The sequence below is a fragment of the Lonchura striata genome, chromosome 12, assembly GCF_050655825.1.
Source record: "Lonchura striata isolate lonStrDom1 chromosome 12, ASM5065582v1, whole genome shotgun sequence".
Taxonomy (NCBI): domain Eukaryota; kingdom Metazoa; phylum Chordata; class Aves; order Passeriformes; family Estrildidae; genus Lonchura; species Lonchura striata.
The window spans coordinates 18,637,009-18,653,733 of NC_140714.1; the positions used below are offsets into that span (position 1 = coordinate 18,637,009).

The 16,725-nt window shown below is 39.3% G+C and overlaps 1 protein-coding gene across 20 annotated transcripts in view; it reads left to right on the top strand.

Moving 5' to 3' along the window:
* The window catches only part of ATP2B2 (ATPase plasma membrane Ca2+ transporting 2), a 397,487-nt gene extending 381,032 nt beyond the window's left edge, over positions 1-16,455 (top strand). For 14 of the 20 annotated variants that reach the window (XM_085590170.1, XM_031505904.3, XM_021530473.4 and 11 more), the window contains one exon: positions 12,982-16,455. In XM_085590170.1, coding sequence (XP_085446296.1) covers positions 12,982-13,293 — 312 coding nt within the window. In that variant the 3' untranslated portion in view covers positions 13,294-16,455. Of the gene's footprint in view, positions 1-2,435; positions 2,608-8,550; positions 8,607-12,981 lie in introns of all 20 variants that reach the window. The other 6 variants (XM_031505906.3, XM_077786066.2, XM_085590168.1 and 3 more) reach the window with 3 other exon arrangements.
* The last annotated feature ends 270 nt before the right edge of the window (positions 16,456-16,725 follow it).

Below are 16,725 nucleotides of genomic sequence, written 5' to 3' on the forward strand. Positions count from 1 at the left end.
AATCACTGATATTTTTATTTGCTGTGCAAACCTAAAAAAAATGGATGTTCTAGAGTATAGAATACAGAGAAAAATGAGACAGGTGTGAAAAATGTCAACTTATGGATAAGCTTCAAATGTAGGACAGTATTTTTTCTCTACCTGAAGACCTATAATCAAAACATGATTGCATCCTATATTGTGTTGGAAATTATTTTAACTTATGAATTTTTGTTTCCTTTCTCCTCTTTAGCAGCTTGAGTTCTTCTAAATAAATGCATTCCTTTGTCATGAAAATGTTCCATCTTAATTCAAAATTCACTGTTTATTTCCATGAGCTCTTTTCTTGTTATTTTCTGCTTGGAGAAGACAAACTTTTGGGCCAAGTTCTTCTCTTCTTTCTTGGCTTCAGGCAAAGCACAGCCCTGTATGTTCAGCTTTTAGGATTCTGAGGAGGCTGTCATCTTCCCACCAGGAATTATATCCATGAACAGCTGGAGTTCATTGCTTCAGGAGAAAAGCAAATTACATGGCTGTAATTCTTCTTCTCTGAAGAAACCATTAAATACAGATCTTCCCTCATCTTTTCCCTCTTGTACCAAAGGCTTTCAGTTTGCCAGGAAGGCTTTTGCACATCTCAGGGTTTATCACAGAAATACTCATTTCATGCCCTCAGTGAGAGTCTTTAGAGTCTTTTTTTGAATGGTCTCTTTTGAAGAGTGCTCTGTCACCTGGGTTAGACCCTGAGAACCCAAGATCTGTATTTAATTCTACTTTTGTAGAGCATTTCAGGTGAGTATTTAGTGTGCCACCTCACCAGTGGTTGGAGCCATGTGGTGTTTCCATGAGCCTGAGCTGATGATCCCCCCTCATCCCCTACCCCACGTGCAAACTCACCTCACATTTTATTTACTCTGATTTACCTTTGATTCACTGTGAGATTTGCACTGGACATGTAATTCTGCTGCCAAAAACAAAGCTCTCCAACGCTGTGAGGACTGCTGAACACTGCCCAGCCCTGGGTGTGCACAAAGAAATGGTACCAGGGCTCAGACAGAGCAAACCAGCTGCTTGGGCTTGTGGAGGAAAATTCACTATGATAACTGCACAGCAGTAACCTGGGATCCCTTTTCCAGCTGGCTGTGGTTGATTATTCCTATAAAAACATGCAGGAAAATAAACAGTGATGGCCAAAAACAATATTAAGGGAGGGAAAAGAACCATATTATTAAAGATTCAGCCCTACAAATTGGTTTATTCCCAAGTCTGACCACATCAGAAAATCATAAATTCATTCTAGTGCTTCCCACTTGAAAAATTTAGGAGAGTTTGCACCAAGATTTGTGCTGTTTAAATTGATAAAAACACCACCAATTTACCTCTTTCTAGACTGGGAATTCCAGAAATGTGGATTGCATGGTCTGGTAACAGTAGGTTACTTCAAACAAGTAGTTAGTTGAATTTCTCCGTGGATAATCCACTGCTTTATCTGTTGTGGTTGCACCAATGCAACACAGAGGACATTTTGGGATTTGTGGGATTTACTCCTGCCAGTCCCTGGTTTTCCCTCTGTACCCAGAGCCTGCTTTCTATGGGTTTTTACTGGTGCCAAAGGATGCCTTGAAATGCTCAGCTCCATTTTTAACTCATCCTCTGTGGTGGGGAGTAAAAGGAAGTTGCCCAGGATGGGTCTGGCAAAGAGGGAATACAGTGGTCATATGTAAATAAGTAGAAAGTTGTCGTGTTATTTGCTGCAATGGTCAATCCAGTTCCACATCATTTTCTGGATGCTTTTAAGTGCTCTGTATAAAGATAAAATATTTATACTTTTAAATCTCCAGTTACAAAACCCAAACATTCTTTATCACTATGCTAAATGTATACATTTATTTATTCTGTAACTTTCATTACAGAAAAAGTTGGCTAAACTAGTGGAAGAATTTTTTTATCAAACTAATGTACTGACAACCCTGTGTTTGTTGACAAAATAGAGTCATATATTGAATTTTAAAGTTTTTCTGTTTTGGTTGAGTGTCATCCCCAACCCCATCCCCCAGATTCCTATTGAGTGACTGAACTTTTCTCCCCCTGGAGAGACATAACAGCATAATTTGAATCTCAGTAGGAAAAAAGAGTGGAGATTAGTTACATCAAGTGTTCCAGCTGATTTTATTTACCTCTAAATAAAATGGTTTAAACTTTAAAAAAAACCCTGTTATTTCAAATCTTCTACTTGTTTAAAGTGATGCAGCTCCACCGCCTCCTACGGAGCTGCCTCATTTTATCCAGACAGAAAATTTGAATCATTTGTAAAAACACTGAGAAGGGGCACCTTGATTCCAGCTGGAGTAGAAATGCGTGCACGGTTGATTTGTTGTTTTTCATGATTATTCCTGTCAGTTATGCAACTGTATCCATACTTTAAGCAACTTGTCTCGTTCTTTCCTCCGTTACAGATCGAAGTAGTCAATACTTTCAAGAGTGGCACTTCCTTTCAGGGGGCTCTCAGGAGACAGTCCTCCGTCACAAGCCAGACCCAGGATGTAACCAATATTTCTAGCCCTAGTCACGTATCGTTATCCAATGCTCTTTCCTCTCCTACCAGCACCTCTGCTGCTGCGGCTGGGCGTGAGTGTGAATTCTTACTGCACCCGACCCTCAGAGATGCCAACTTAGCCAGAGTCGCCTCAGACTCAGCTCCTCTGCCCCTCCCCGGGCTCTGCTCCCCCTCGAATCAGCTCCAAACCCCGTGACCCGATTACTTTGTGTACAGTGGATGCTCCCCAGGAGTTGTTCTCTGTCTCTTTGCTAACTCACAGTGAGGACAGGAATTTAGGGTCATTTTTTATTGTGAGGAGATTTCAATTTCGTTAAAGTTCTCTGTCATATTTTCTTTTTTCAGACCTAAAATACAGACTTTTACTGATTCTAGAGCTTTTCAGATATCAGACCATTCCACCACGAAGACTTTTTCTAACTCATCCAGGAAAGATATAGAAATGAAGGAACAAGAAACAGGGAATCTAGTTTATGATGCCAGGCTTAAAGTTTACATGAAAGATGAAAGTCTTCTTTCAGTTTATTCTCTCTATCTTATTTAGTTTTAGATTTATTACCTCTGTCTTATTTAGATTTAGATTTATTCTCTCTATCTTATTTAGCTTTATTATCTCTGTCTTATTTAGATGTAGATTTATTAGCTCTAAATTCACTGGCAGGTAACCATTGAAGCAGCAGGGACCTAGACAATTTAAAGGACAGTGTTGAAATAACAAAATCAGTGTGGTGGCAAATTTTTTTAGAAGAAACAGATTTCTGAATCCTAATATCCTGACACAGCTTGGTTTAAGAGGGAAAATATCTACTGAAGAAGTACTGAAGTGAATGAAAAATCTTTGATGAAGCTGATAAGGAAGGGCTGTGAAAAATGCCAGTTGCTCAGAAAGATCTAACTCTTTTTCTAGATTTTTATTTATTCAGGGCTGTGAGTAACTATTTTTATTACAGTATTAAAAGAATATCTGAATATGTAGAATTCAGTTTACGAGCCTGTCACACACTTCAGAAGATAACTGGGTATATTCCTTATAAAAGTTTTAGTAGTTGGCCAAATAGAGAAGAAGCTGCTTTTATCTGTCTGGCCAACAGAGAAAGGGAAGGCAGACAGAGAAAAGGCAGGGAAGAAGAGGGGGTAAAATTCCAGAACTTCTGCAGAAAAAAGGAAGCTTGACCTTTCCATTCTGTTTGAGTGCAAACCCTCACAGTATTTGCACACCAAACATTCAGACATTACTTTAATAGCAGCAATTAAAATTGTATCAAACAATCACAAATAGTCTCGGAAGTATTTGTCCATCAGACAGATCTCTGAAGGGTATTTTTTCTTTTTTCATGTCTGGTTGATTGGTTGGTTGTTTTTTAAAGTGTTTTCATGCAAGAGCAGAGTGCAGCACCAGAAGTTTTGTTGGATTTAAAGGAGAAATTTCAGTTTTGCTAAAGCTGTTAGGTTCCAAATTTGTCAGTTCCTTCTTGGAGATTTTTCTATATTTTCCTATTTTTTGTCTTGGGAAGTTTGGCCTGAGAACTTTCACCTTAACAGCCCTAACTATTCCAGGGCAGCAGCAGGATCAGGGCAAGTAAAGTCATGGAGGTTCCTGAGCCCAGGTTCCCTCATTTCCACACTGAGCAGGGCACAAAACCCCAAAATCCCAAAGCAGCTTTTCATCCAGGGAATGATTGCCTGGGATAGAATTTCTCCATTTGAGCAGGAAACTGGGAGCAGCTTGTACAGTGGTAAATGTTTCCTTAATATGCTGTAGCCAGCACTCGGGGAGGAAAGATCTAATAAAATTTAAATAGACAATTTATCTTCCCTCTCTACTCTCCACTGCAGCAAAGCAACAAGAACTGGATGTTATTGTGTCTTGACAAGGGCCTCACTCGTTTATGGGCTGAAGTTAATTAATAGGAGAAAGCAGAATCTGCTCCAGACTTTGTCATGTTTCATTTGGAGAAATAAAACAGGTGTCCAGAGCTCCTCGTGGTTATAGCCACGTTTCTTCAGTAAAATAAAAGCTAGGTGATTGATTTGTTAAAATGCCCAGAGATAAGGATCTCTATGGCAGAGGGCAATTAGAGATTGGGATTTAAATGAGTTATTCTGGACTCTTGGTGTTTTATTGCCACAGCAGAATGTCTGCTGGAAGTAAATCAAAAATTATAACACTTAGGGAAAGTTTTGAATTCTTCATACAAAGACACAAATTTATGAATGGCAGTGAAAAAACCCATCTAGTAAAACCCCCATGGTTTTTATTTTTAAATGGGGTGTTTACAGTGGGTTGCTCATGTTCAAGAACCTGTAAAACCTTTCCTAATCCAAATTTCATAAAAATGGGAGATGTTTTTGTGAACTGGCATTTTTTGAGGAAATCCCTCTTGCAAAATGCTCACCTAGGGCTGCTCTCCAGCTCTGTGCTTAAAATGTGTGTGGGCACATAGGACTGGCTGCTTTCCTCTGAGCTGCTCAGAATGGCTCAAACCCCATTTTCTTATTCCTATGGGGTGGAGGGGAATAATGGGATAATTGTACTTTCCCAGTCTTCAGGATTGTTAAAAATATATGTAAAGGTATTATGGGTAGTATCAAGGGAAAACCTTGAAAGTATAGGAAGGAAAACAAGGGTCTACTTCTTGAAACTTGCTTAGGATGTTGCAACAATTGGGATATTTCAGGTGTCATTTTGGGTGCCCAAAATGCAGAAGGTCTTATATCAATAAATACTTAATTTTAAAAATAGGAATCATATGATGCTCTATTGATATGCCAGTCTAATTTGACAGAGCATTCATGAAGCTCTTTACTAATTGTGTTGCTTTTTAATATAAAGTTTATTGTGACACCTTGCCACTCTGTGAGATGTCTGCTGCAGGTTTATAGTAACATTTGGGAATATTTTTCTATCCCTTTTGGGCAAATTCATGTTTAATTCAAAGCTTAATGCTTGCTTAAAGAGAAGTCTGCTTGTGGAATACATCCAGCCCTAGAGTGGTTTGTGAAACAGGTCAGCAATTTATTACCAGTAATTAGCAGCTATTTACAAATATGGTCCATTCAGAGTTGTGGAATCCCTTAATTAAAAGCAGTTTGTACAAGGGAATATTTAATACAAAACTAAAATTTCCCTAGTGAGCCGTCAGCGTGTTATTTGTGATAACAAATTACACATTTCTGGATAACACCATGAATGGATAACAGTGAGGTCTGCGAGTCTCTTATCTCTTTTGAAAGACATTGCAGCTTTAAATAGAGCAAAAATTCCTGCAAATGAAAACCTGGCATTTTGTATATTCTGATGAAGTTATGAAATTCATCTAAATGCACACTAAACGTGCACCTGTTTAATATGCAAACCTTTAAGCTACTGAAAATGAAAATATGGGGAAGTTAAGCAAGGTGGTGTCAGATCTTCTCAGACACTGATTTACAGATACAAACTTCCATCATTTGAAAGCTCTTGCACTGCAGATTTAAGGGTGGGTTCAGGTACAACCTCTGGTGGATTTGTGTTTTATATGCATTTCTTTCTATATTTTATTTGTAGGGGGAAAAACCCCAGAACCCTGGGGCAGTTCAACATCCTTTTTTCTTTTTGAAGCTCAGAATTAGTAACACCAAAAATTATCTTGTAGTTAAAACTGAGTATGTGATTAAAGCTTTTATCACTAGATTTTTTAGTTAGGTAGAGGGTGAGACTATCTAACTGTACACAAAGTAAACAAGTATTTATCCTACTCCGTGTATTCCTGGTCCTCAGATGTTTGTGTAAGCAATAGGTAACCCTTGCAAAAGAACACAGTTGGAGATTTTCCAAGAAAGACACACATTTAGTACTCCTTTGTACTTGCTCTTCCTCTCATTCTCATATGGAGCTCATAATCTTCCCAAGTGGAATCAGTCAGGAACTGCAGGTCCCTGAAAAAAAATCTCTCCCTTCTATCAGAAAATATTCTAATTTTTAAGTTTAGGGAGCCCTGGGGAAACAACAAACAAGCTAAAGACAAACCCCAGGAAAAGTGACCTCCCGGAGTTCCTTTTTCTTGGTTCTGATGAGAACTGTCTTGTCAGGGGTTTTTAGAAGTGAATATTTAAAGCAATCACTTGAAACTTTTTACCACATGAACCCCAGCAACAGTGGCCTCAAATGACCCACTTGTATGGTGAGACAGGAGAAAACACAGAATCACAACTCCAAATTTTATAGCAGCGGTTAAAACTTCATCAATCAACCACAAAATGCTCTCAGCGATATTTATTCATCACACAGATCTTGGAAGGTTTATTTGGCTTATTTTTCTGTCTGGTTGATTGGGTGGTTGGTTTTTAAGAAGTTCTTCCTGCAAGAGCAGAGCACAGCACCCTTAAGGCTGGATTTGTGTTCTGCCTCACTTGGAGGAGCCACAGCCTCCAGAACTGGGGCTTCACTTGCTCGGCAAGAGAACCTTTCCCAATCCCCTTTCGATTAAAGAATGGCTGCAGTTTCTGAGATGTGCCAAGAATGTGCCCTGTGTAGAACATTCAGCATTTGCTGGGGGTGGCACGAGGGCAGAGCTGTCACGGGCAGGTGGAGGTGTCACCCATGGCTTTGCTGTGGACTGGCATGAGGCCACGGGCATCTCCAAACTGTGTCACACCCACGTGGGGCACTCAGCAAGCTCAGCTCCAGTGGCTCTCACAGCCCATTTCCCAGGAGATCATCTTAAAGAGTCCATTTAACTGTTTGCAAGCTGTTGTGTATGAAGAGCTTCTATATTTCTTGCATATTTAATTTTCTGTGAAGGAAATAATTCAGAATTCAGAGCTAAAGCTTGAGCTAAAGTCTTGTTTGGATGGAATTTTTTCATGAATTAAAATGGGAACTAATTTCTTTTAAAGAAATCCTCTATTTTAATAAATGTTGAGGCAAAGATTGCTGCTCGGAATTGATCTACATTCAGATCACAGACCAAGCCCAGTCGGCAATTGCTATGCAGGAAGGTTTAACTATCACAGGAGGAAAAGGAACAAGCAGAACTTAAATCAAACCCACAGCTAAAATTATGTTTCTAAAAGTTGCACCATTGAGCCAGAGACTGGGGTTCCGTACTAAAGTCTAGGACTTCCCACTGGCTGCAACCAAGGTTTGACAAAACCCTCCTGGGATATGCAAAAAATCAAAATCAACCTTTGGATCTCCTCCCTGATGGATAATTAAGCAGATTTAGAGCCTAAATATAAATCCAAGCCCTCAAGTGGAGACGTGCTATGGCAGGAAGGGTTATATCCTAAAGCACAAACAGGATCTTTTAAAGGCTTGTGTAATTTATTTAAATCTGATACAAATATGTCCAACTCCATAATTTTGCAGTGATCCTGCTGTGGAAAGTGGAAGCCCTGCACAGGGCTCTGCTCTTTTGCTCTAAAATACAATGGAATTCAGCCCTTTTGTGGAATGAGAACCAGACCTGTGTGGGTGCTCTGCTTTCCTTGCTGCCCGTGGTTTGAATTTTGAGCAGCATTTGCAGAATTTGCTGCATCTTTATGTAGGAAGAGAGTAGCACAGTTAATGTTATGCATCTGTTTCACTCGTTAAAGTAGAGAACTAGAATTTCTAAATTTTAACTTTACATTTGAATTTGCTCAACTTCTGCATCCTAGTCCCCAGAGCATAGGAGGCACAACATTTACAGGTGACCCCAATTCATACAACATCTCCTGTGGAGACCTAATCTGATTTTACTCATCTAAAATTGGGAGGATTCAAAAAGAAATCCCAATATACTGAAGATGTTTTCCATTACAAAGCTTTACATGTGCAATAGTCCTTAACCAAACTCCTTTACCTTTGTACCGTTTAGTCTTGACCTAGAATAGTCTCACTTACACCTAAGAGTTGGCATCTCTTTGCAAAATTGACCTCTTGTTTACAATTTTATACTAATCACCTTACTGACCTTTCAGTATTGAATTTATTTGCTGTTGCAGTGCCCTACTCTCTACTGTCTGAATATTAAATGTGTTTGTTTTCCCAGAGGGCTAGAGAACATTGGACAAAAGGGTTCAGCAGGAGAGAGTGAAATAAAAAGAGGTTGTGAGTCTTTAACCTTGAGCCTGAAATGAATGTGAACCAAACTCCAGATACTTGGCTTAGATGAAGCCAGGTAAACATTCGAGTATAAGCCCACATACTACAACCAGAACACAGCTGTTGGTGCTTACCAGGCTTTGGAGATTTTGCCTAGATGGTTGTACTTAGGACTGACATTCTGAATATCACCTTTTTCTTCTGATGGGAAAAAAAAATTGTAGTATCTAAAATTCTATTTCTTTTTTTTGTTGTTGTTTTTTTTTTCTTTTTTTTTTTCTTGCCTGATGCAGTATAATAAATCTGACTTTCAAGGTGGGATGAAGCTGAAGAGTTTTTTTCTGTTACAGCTCCAGAGAAGAAAGAAGTGGAAACTTATAGCAATGTCAAAAATGTCCTGAAGTGTTGTCCCCGCAGTCTTTTGTTAAAAGCAGTTCATTTTTTTTCTGTTGTCTCCATTACTGTGAGAAAAGGGAGCTGTATCTCACTGTTTGTCTTCCCTTGGCATTGTCAGTCTCATAAAGAAACACCATTACATGAACTTACATAGTTCATACTAAACCAACACTTCCCAGGTTCTATCCATCATGGATGTCCCTGCTTTTCCATGCTTTTACAGCCATAACAACATCCCAAGTTCATCTGCTTTATTTTATCTTAAAAAAAACCCTGGCTGGGCTTTGCTTCAGCAGAGCCCCAAAACATTTTTACACCAGATACTACTTCAAACCTTGAATTTAAGCATGTATTAAAAGAATTTGTTGCTGTTGGGCCATGTAACTCTGGCTAAATAATATTTTTAAATCTGGGAGTTGGATCAGCTATAATAGGTAGATTAAATATTGTGGTATTATGGTAGAGAAATTAAAATGCCACTTTTATATGCAACAAACACCCTGCCTTTGTTTCCACTAAGTTTTTGTCCCTGAAAGTAATAATTTAATCCGTTGGGGGACAGGCTTTGAAGAAGATTTTGAATTTTATTGCTATGCAGAAATTCTGTCACTGAATGATGTGTGAATTAAAGAAAACCTATGTTTTCTTCTGGATGCCAAGCTAAGGATGCAACATTTTAAGCTGAGGAGGGAGTTTCCTCTAAAGTGAAAAATTAATGGAAATCAAATATACATGTATGTAGAGAAATTTTAAGTAAAGATATGGGTTTCTACAGCTCTCTTGTGAAGAAAACTCTTTAAAGATTTAATGTGATTTATTGTTAGCTTTAGGGACTTGCCCAGTTTGGCCCTTCCATGACCATTGCCTTCAGGAGGTGACCTACCTTAGGTGTCAGCGCAGCTGAAGCAGCCCTGAGCTAATATTTCCAGTACAAACCAATGGGAACAAGTAGAAGCCATTCCAGAAACACCTCAATGTTCTTGCAAGACCCAAACAATCCAGGCCAAAAATTCTGCCACACACCTTCACCCAAAGTGAGAAGCTGCAGTTCTATCTTCAGGTCATGCAGCTAAAAGTCATTATTGCTCCCCTCAATGGCTCATTAATTAATTAATTCCAGAGCCACGGCAGAGCCCCAAATCCAGGTCATGGCAGGCACATTTGCAGAGCTGCCTATCAAACACAGCTGGAATCTGTAGTTTTCCCTGGATGGATTAGGTGCTTGGAATTAAATCCAAACAAGATGCCAAATATTGGTATTAAAGCAATACAGATGCTTTCCCTACTGTGGGACATACATCTCACAAATTGACATCAGTTCCTCCCTTGCTAAATCTTGAAGGCTTAAATATAATTTGTGTGATGAAGAAATGCTTTCCTTTCTTTGGATTCTGCTGGATCTGTTCAGAGTAATAACAAACTCTTTTATTTAAGTAAAAATTTACCTTCACTATAAAGAATCCAGCTGGCAAATAGAACCTAAGTCTATGCCATAAGAAGTGTTTCCAAGAAAATAGAATTATCTTGTTATTTTATTATCTCTAGCATCCAGCTGCAGCTGAAGAGGTGACTGGTATTTGTGTTTAGAAAACAGAAATAATGGGGAGGTTTGCAGAAATGTCACCTCATCAGGCCATACTAGAAAGTACCCATGGTGCAGAAAGTTTCCTGATTTAAAATAGGGCAATATGGGAATGTGATTTTAAGGCTGCCTCAACAGTAATACAATTTTTTTCATAATTTAGACTAATTACTCTGCACTTTAAAACACAAGCTAGGAGGGCATAGATAGTGAAGGGATTTGTCACCTTTTCTGTCTTTAGCAATGCAGATGAATCTCTTACCCCACTCCGTTGACTCGACAGAGCCCTCACACAACTCAGATTCAGCTCTCATAAACCCCTGGTTTTTAATTCCAGGAGCTCTCTTAGGTACACTGTGTGACTGCAGTGGGTGAAACTGATTCCAAATTTATTTGTTGATTTTTTTTTTTTTTGATTTTTTGTGCAAGACAATCTTCCCTCTTGCACCTCTGCCAACCTAAGATGTTCTCGCACCCCAAGGCCTGGCTGAGCCGTCCTGTGCCACTCCAATCCTCTTACCTGGAGCATAAGCAGACACATGAACTACTTTTTGTACTGTGCCCTGCTGTTACCAAATGTATCTGTGAAGGGAAGGGAGAGCATTTGGGCTGTCCAGTGATTTGAACATGGCAGGACTTCAGCTGTTAAGATTTTTAAAAGATGGAGAATATCCAAATTTAGAGAGCATAAACAAGGATCGAGATCAAAGAGGAAAAAAACCCAAACCAAGTCAGCCTCCTCCTCAAATGTGCTGAAATTCTGTACAACTTGGCCAGCTCCAAGCATGGGATCAGCTGGACCCCACAGCTGGAACCCAGTGGCCCGTGCCATTACTGAAGTGCAGTCTGCCAAGGAAAAGAGGAATTAAAGCTTTCCAAAGCAGTGGTGTATCAGGCCAACCAACAATGTGCAGCATATTTACATGTAAAAAGATCCACATGCCAACCACCAAACCATTTCAAATGTGTGTGGAGAAGCTTTCACAGTACCTGCTTGCACCTTTTCTGCCTCTGCCTGTGTTTTAGTCTCCCCCCTGAGAAATGCTCAAGGTTCACTCATGGGCTACATGGAAGCAGAGGGATAGAACTCATACTTAGTCATGAAACATTTGCCAACAGATCACGTTTTGCCATTCTGTTTTTTCCTCTCTGCCCCTCCGCTCCCTTCCAAAAAGTTCTGTTTTTTCAGCAGTAACCCAGCACAACCCTTCACTTCTTTTGAGAACTGGTAGTTCCCTGGGACATAGAGAGCATCCCTCCCTTTGCCCACCCACAGAGGCCGTAGTATCCCTGCTCCTCGTCTGCTCATCCCATTTCCTACTGGGAAAATGGTGGGCACCATCCCTGAGAATCACTGGGCTCAGTCTTGAGTTGATTTTCACCTCTGTTCTTACTGCCAGGTGATTTCTGGCATTAGGTGGCCCCTGGCACAGGTCACTGACCTGCTTTAAGAACTGCATAAATGGCATAAATTGTGTGGCTTTCAGCATTTAACTGCACGACCAAGACACCAAATCCAAACAGCTCGCTGTTAACAATGGGACTCAATTCAACCCAACAACCAATCCATTATTTTATTACATGTTCTTCTATTTATTAACAAGCTGAATGGCTAGAACAGTGGGTCTATACTCGAGTGTTTACCTCACATCTGCATGAAGGACAAATAAAAGTTGGTTCAACGATACTATGTTCACATTATCCAGGCTTCCAAGTGTAGTTGTTGTGTGCAAGTTATCTCTGTTCATGTGGTAACTGTGATTTTTTTTTTTCCCCCTGTGGTAGCATGATTACGCTTAGTACTTTGTCTGCTTGGCTTTTTGTGCTCTTGGCTGCATCCATTTAGATTTTGCTTTAAAACATTGATATTCTAGTTTTCACACTTGGCTCCTGTGTGTGTCTCATACGTACCCATCCAACCGTGTCCGTGTTCCGTGCTTTTCTGTTTGTGAAGTGTGATATGTTATGTGTAATGGTTTTTTTAACAACAATACAAGAGACTTTTTAATTTAAAAAAGCCTTTCTACTTACTCACTGCAAAAAAAAAAAAAAAACCCACAAAAACTATCAACATGCATGGTTTGACATTTGCATTACAATTAACATGGCTTGTCTTTTACTAGGGATGTACCACACGAGTGGACCTTGGCTTTCTTTAACCACTCCTCCCCATCAGTTCTTTGATGGCTTTAAACCTTGGTTTATTTTAATATTGCAGTTGGTACAGACATTCAAAATGCACATAACTGAGCCACTCGTTTATGCATATAACATCCAGAGACTTTGGACTCCAGCTGCCTGCACTGCCCTAACCATGTGCTACATTTTTCACCAAGTGTTCTCTGCCCGCTGTGCCCTGGGGAGGTGCCCTCTGACAGCCCTTTCCTTTTCTCCCCCCAGATCCGCGTCGTGAAGGCATTCCGTAGCTCTCTCTATGAAGGTTTAGAAAAACCAGAATCTAGAACCTCTATTCACAACTTTATGACTCATCCTGAATTTAGGATAGAAGATTCCCAGCCCCACATCCCACTCATTGATGACACAGACCTAGAAGAAGACCCTGCTCTCAAGAAAAACTCGAGTCCACCGTCCTCACTGAACAAGAACAACAGTGCTATCGACAGTGGAATCAATCTTACAACTGATACAAGTAAATCAGCTACCTCTTCTAGTCCAGGAAGCCCAATACATAGCCTGGAGACATCACTTTAGCTGAAAAGGTCACTGCAAAAAGAAAACAAAAAAGAAATATAAAAAGTTAAAGTAAAATAAAATAAGAAACCCCACAGCAACCGAGATATATAAATATATATATTAAAAACATTGCTGGCTGAAAAGCTGTTTGAACTCTTATTCACTCTGAGACAAGTGAATGAATTGTTGATCGCAATGGTTTTGGGGAAAGAATGAATGGCTGATTTACATACCCCCCATTCCCTTTCAGAAAAACAAAAACAAAAAAAAATCCTCCTGCATGAATGTACTGTACACTGCTGGCCCTTCTTTCTCTCTTTTTGTTTGTTTTTATTTCCTTTTTGGTTTTTTTTTTCTTTTGTTTTTTTCCTCCTTAAGCAGGAACTGCAGAGGACTTCTTTCTGAGGCTATTTATCCAATTCACTGGTCTGTGAGTTTTTGAAATGCTTGTGTGGCATGGACTCAATTGTATAGATTAATTTAAATAACTTTTTTGAAGTTGCGAAGCTTAACTTGCACAGTAGATTTGCACCAGTTGGACAGAGGAACTTAAACATTTATGAGACTATATATAGAGATATATACATATAAGTATATAGATAATTAATTATATATATGTATATATCTATCTATATATATATAGTTATATATATATAAAGTTTCTTTGTTGGCATGTTGCCTTGTTTCTGCTCAAATTGCTCTGACTATTTTAACTTATTTATGTCCTAAAAAAGAATGTAATTTGTTTACAAACCTGTAGATAATATCCTTAACTATTTGTAGGGTTAAGAAAGCACTTCCTGCCGAAGTAGTATAAAAATGGCTCAGCTCAGCTCATTGAAAATGTCTGTACTCTCGCACCCTGGATATTTTATTACAACCGTGCTCTGATTTCTGCCTGATTTCTTTTTTGGGTTTTTTTTGGTCTTTTTTTTTTTTTTTTTTTGTTAATAATGTAGATACTGCTAGTAAATAACAAAAGAAGCCAAAATATAACACATTGGATGTAGCATTGTGATCCTATATACAGGGAGGTAAACCAGGCTTCCTTTGTTTCAAATAAAAATCAAAATGATCAGGTTCTCTCCTTTTATTTTTTCCTTCCTTCCCTCTGATAATCTGCTTGAACTCGTTTTGGTGCAACATACAATAATGGAGGCTATTTCATTCTTCAGACATACAGACATACAGGCTTTGGAAACTATTTTTAGAGAGACATTAAATGAGTTTATAATTTAAAATAACTTATATTTGGTTTGTCTATATGGAGATAAAAGAAATGTTAAAATCTTGTGATATACTGTGTTAACCCTTTTCAATTAGTACTTTAGGCATTTATTTCCTTATTATTTGCAAAGTACGGGCTGTTGGCATTTTGGATGAAAATCAGTGTAGGTTGTTGCTTTGATTTTTTTTTGAAGAAAAATATAATTTCTGCACTATTAGGACTGAACGAATCTTTATTAATTGTGTATTGAGATGTGCTTTGTGTAATTTTTTTTAATCAAGCTTGTGTTCCTGCAGTAACACAGTAATACATTATTTTACCTTGAGCTTTCTACCAAGAAAGCTGCTTTGAAAACCTGCAGTATGGAAGGCGACAAACATTTTTCAAGATGGTAACAGCCCTAAAGACGTAAAAATTATGAGCTTATACAATTGCTATGTCAACCACTTGAATGCTAAGCACTTTGTGGATCACAGATTTTTCATAAATAATTTTTGTATTTAATATAAAGTTTGCTTGGAGAATTTTCAGCATATGATTTTTTCCATAACTGTACAGTGCAAAAGACATTTGGAGTTCCACAATCGATTATGCCAGGCGTGTCGGAACAAAACACCCTCCAACCCTCTCGATCCGTTGAGTCGTTAAGGTGTCTTTCTGGTTGTCCTAAAGTTGGCTCCATGCAGTGGTGCATCTCTGCAGTCACAGCAGCTTAACCAAGCCAGAACTCTCCAAACCAAGCTTAGACTCATGGCCAAACTGCAGACTGACCCCGATTTCGGGGTGCATCGGGACTCTCAGCAGGTAAAGCTCCGAGCAGTTCCCTTGCCGGCGGCCGCGCCCCGTGCCGGGAGCGCCGCTGGCTGCGGCTCAGCCCCAGCCCCGTGGCACTGGCAGGTGCCCAGGGGAGCAGGGACTGCCAGGCACCAGCCCCGGCAGGAAGGTGCTCTGTACCCGGGGCTTCCCCTGCACTCCGCGGAGCGGCTCCCGGGCAGCTCTGGCCAGAAGACAAAAGCGGTATCTATTGACAGGGAAGCCTCTAGCTTTGGACTTGAACATCTACAGAAGCTATTAATACTGGAACGGTTTCTTTTCAGCATCTTAACACACTGACTGTTTGCCTTTTTGTTTTCCAACACTCTTCATATGTTTTCTCGGTTCCATTTTTTTTTTTTTTTTTTTTTAATTTTTGAATTTTTTCCTGTAGGAGTACCCCTCCCTAAGGTACCATTCGCAGACTTGAAAACTGTTAAGAAAATGAACACTGCATTCTGTGTATATATAGTAAAACATATATAAACTGAGATGCATAGAAAACTTGGGCTTTTGTGAGCAGAGACTGTGCTTTATGTATATGATAAATGATAGACTTTTTTTTTTTTTAAAGCAGAATAGCTATGACCTTTCAACTACAAGTCGTGCATCACAATTCCTTTCTTTTATTGCTTGACCTCTCTGTGATGGGAACAATGGATCAAAAACCAAAATGATCAGTTTGTTAAAATTCCCTGCAATATATAAATGCTCGCTCTCTACGTACTGTACTTAGCAGCATGAGATTTGTGGACAACAATACAGTGGTACATTGGCAATCCATCCCACTAGGGGTTATTAATATATGTTCATTCATCTGTTTTTATGAATTTTTTTATCTAGACAATAATTGTAAATAAAGAACTTACTCTGTCTGTTCATTTAATACTATGCAAAAGGTTATGCTTTCTATTGTTATTCTTATTCCTACAGTGTGATGCTGGAATGTTTGTGGTTTCAAAAAAAAAAACAAACAAAAAAGACAAAAGTAAGTAAAATATGTGATGTAAATTATTTTATAGTTTGAAACAAAATGATAAAGATTTACTCTTGCTGCTTTCTGTCTAATAGATCTCTCTTGGCAGGAGCACAAGTGGAAAATTTAAAGAAATAAATTCACAAAGCAGCATGAACAATAATGGTCTGAATGTAACAGCTTTCTTTATTCTCACCTGAAATCACGAGACGCAGCTCTGGATTCCCGCTGGGATATTTGGATGTGCAGGTGGATGGAAATCTGGACTGGCAGTGAGGACCCTTCTCCCCAGGCAGAGTTTGCTTTCCTTGCCCCAGGGGCTGAGCAGCCCCCAGGGCTTTAATTCCTGCCTGCCTGGCCCATTCCCTGGAGCTGGGAATGCTCCTGGGAGTGCTGCAGGGAAATCACTGCACTGAGTGCTCAGGAAAGTCAA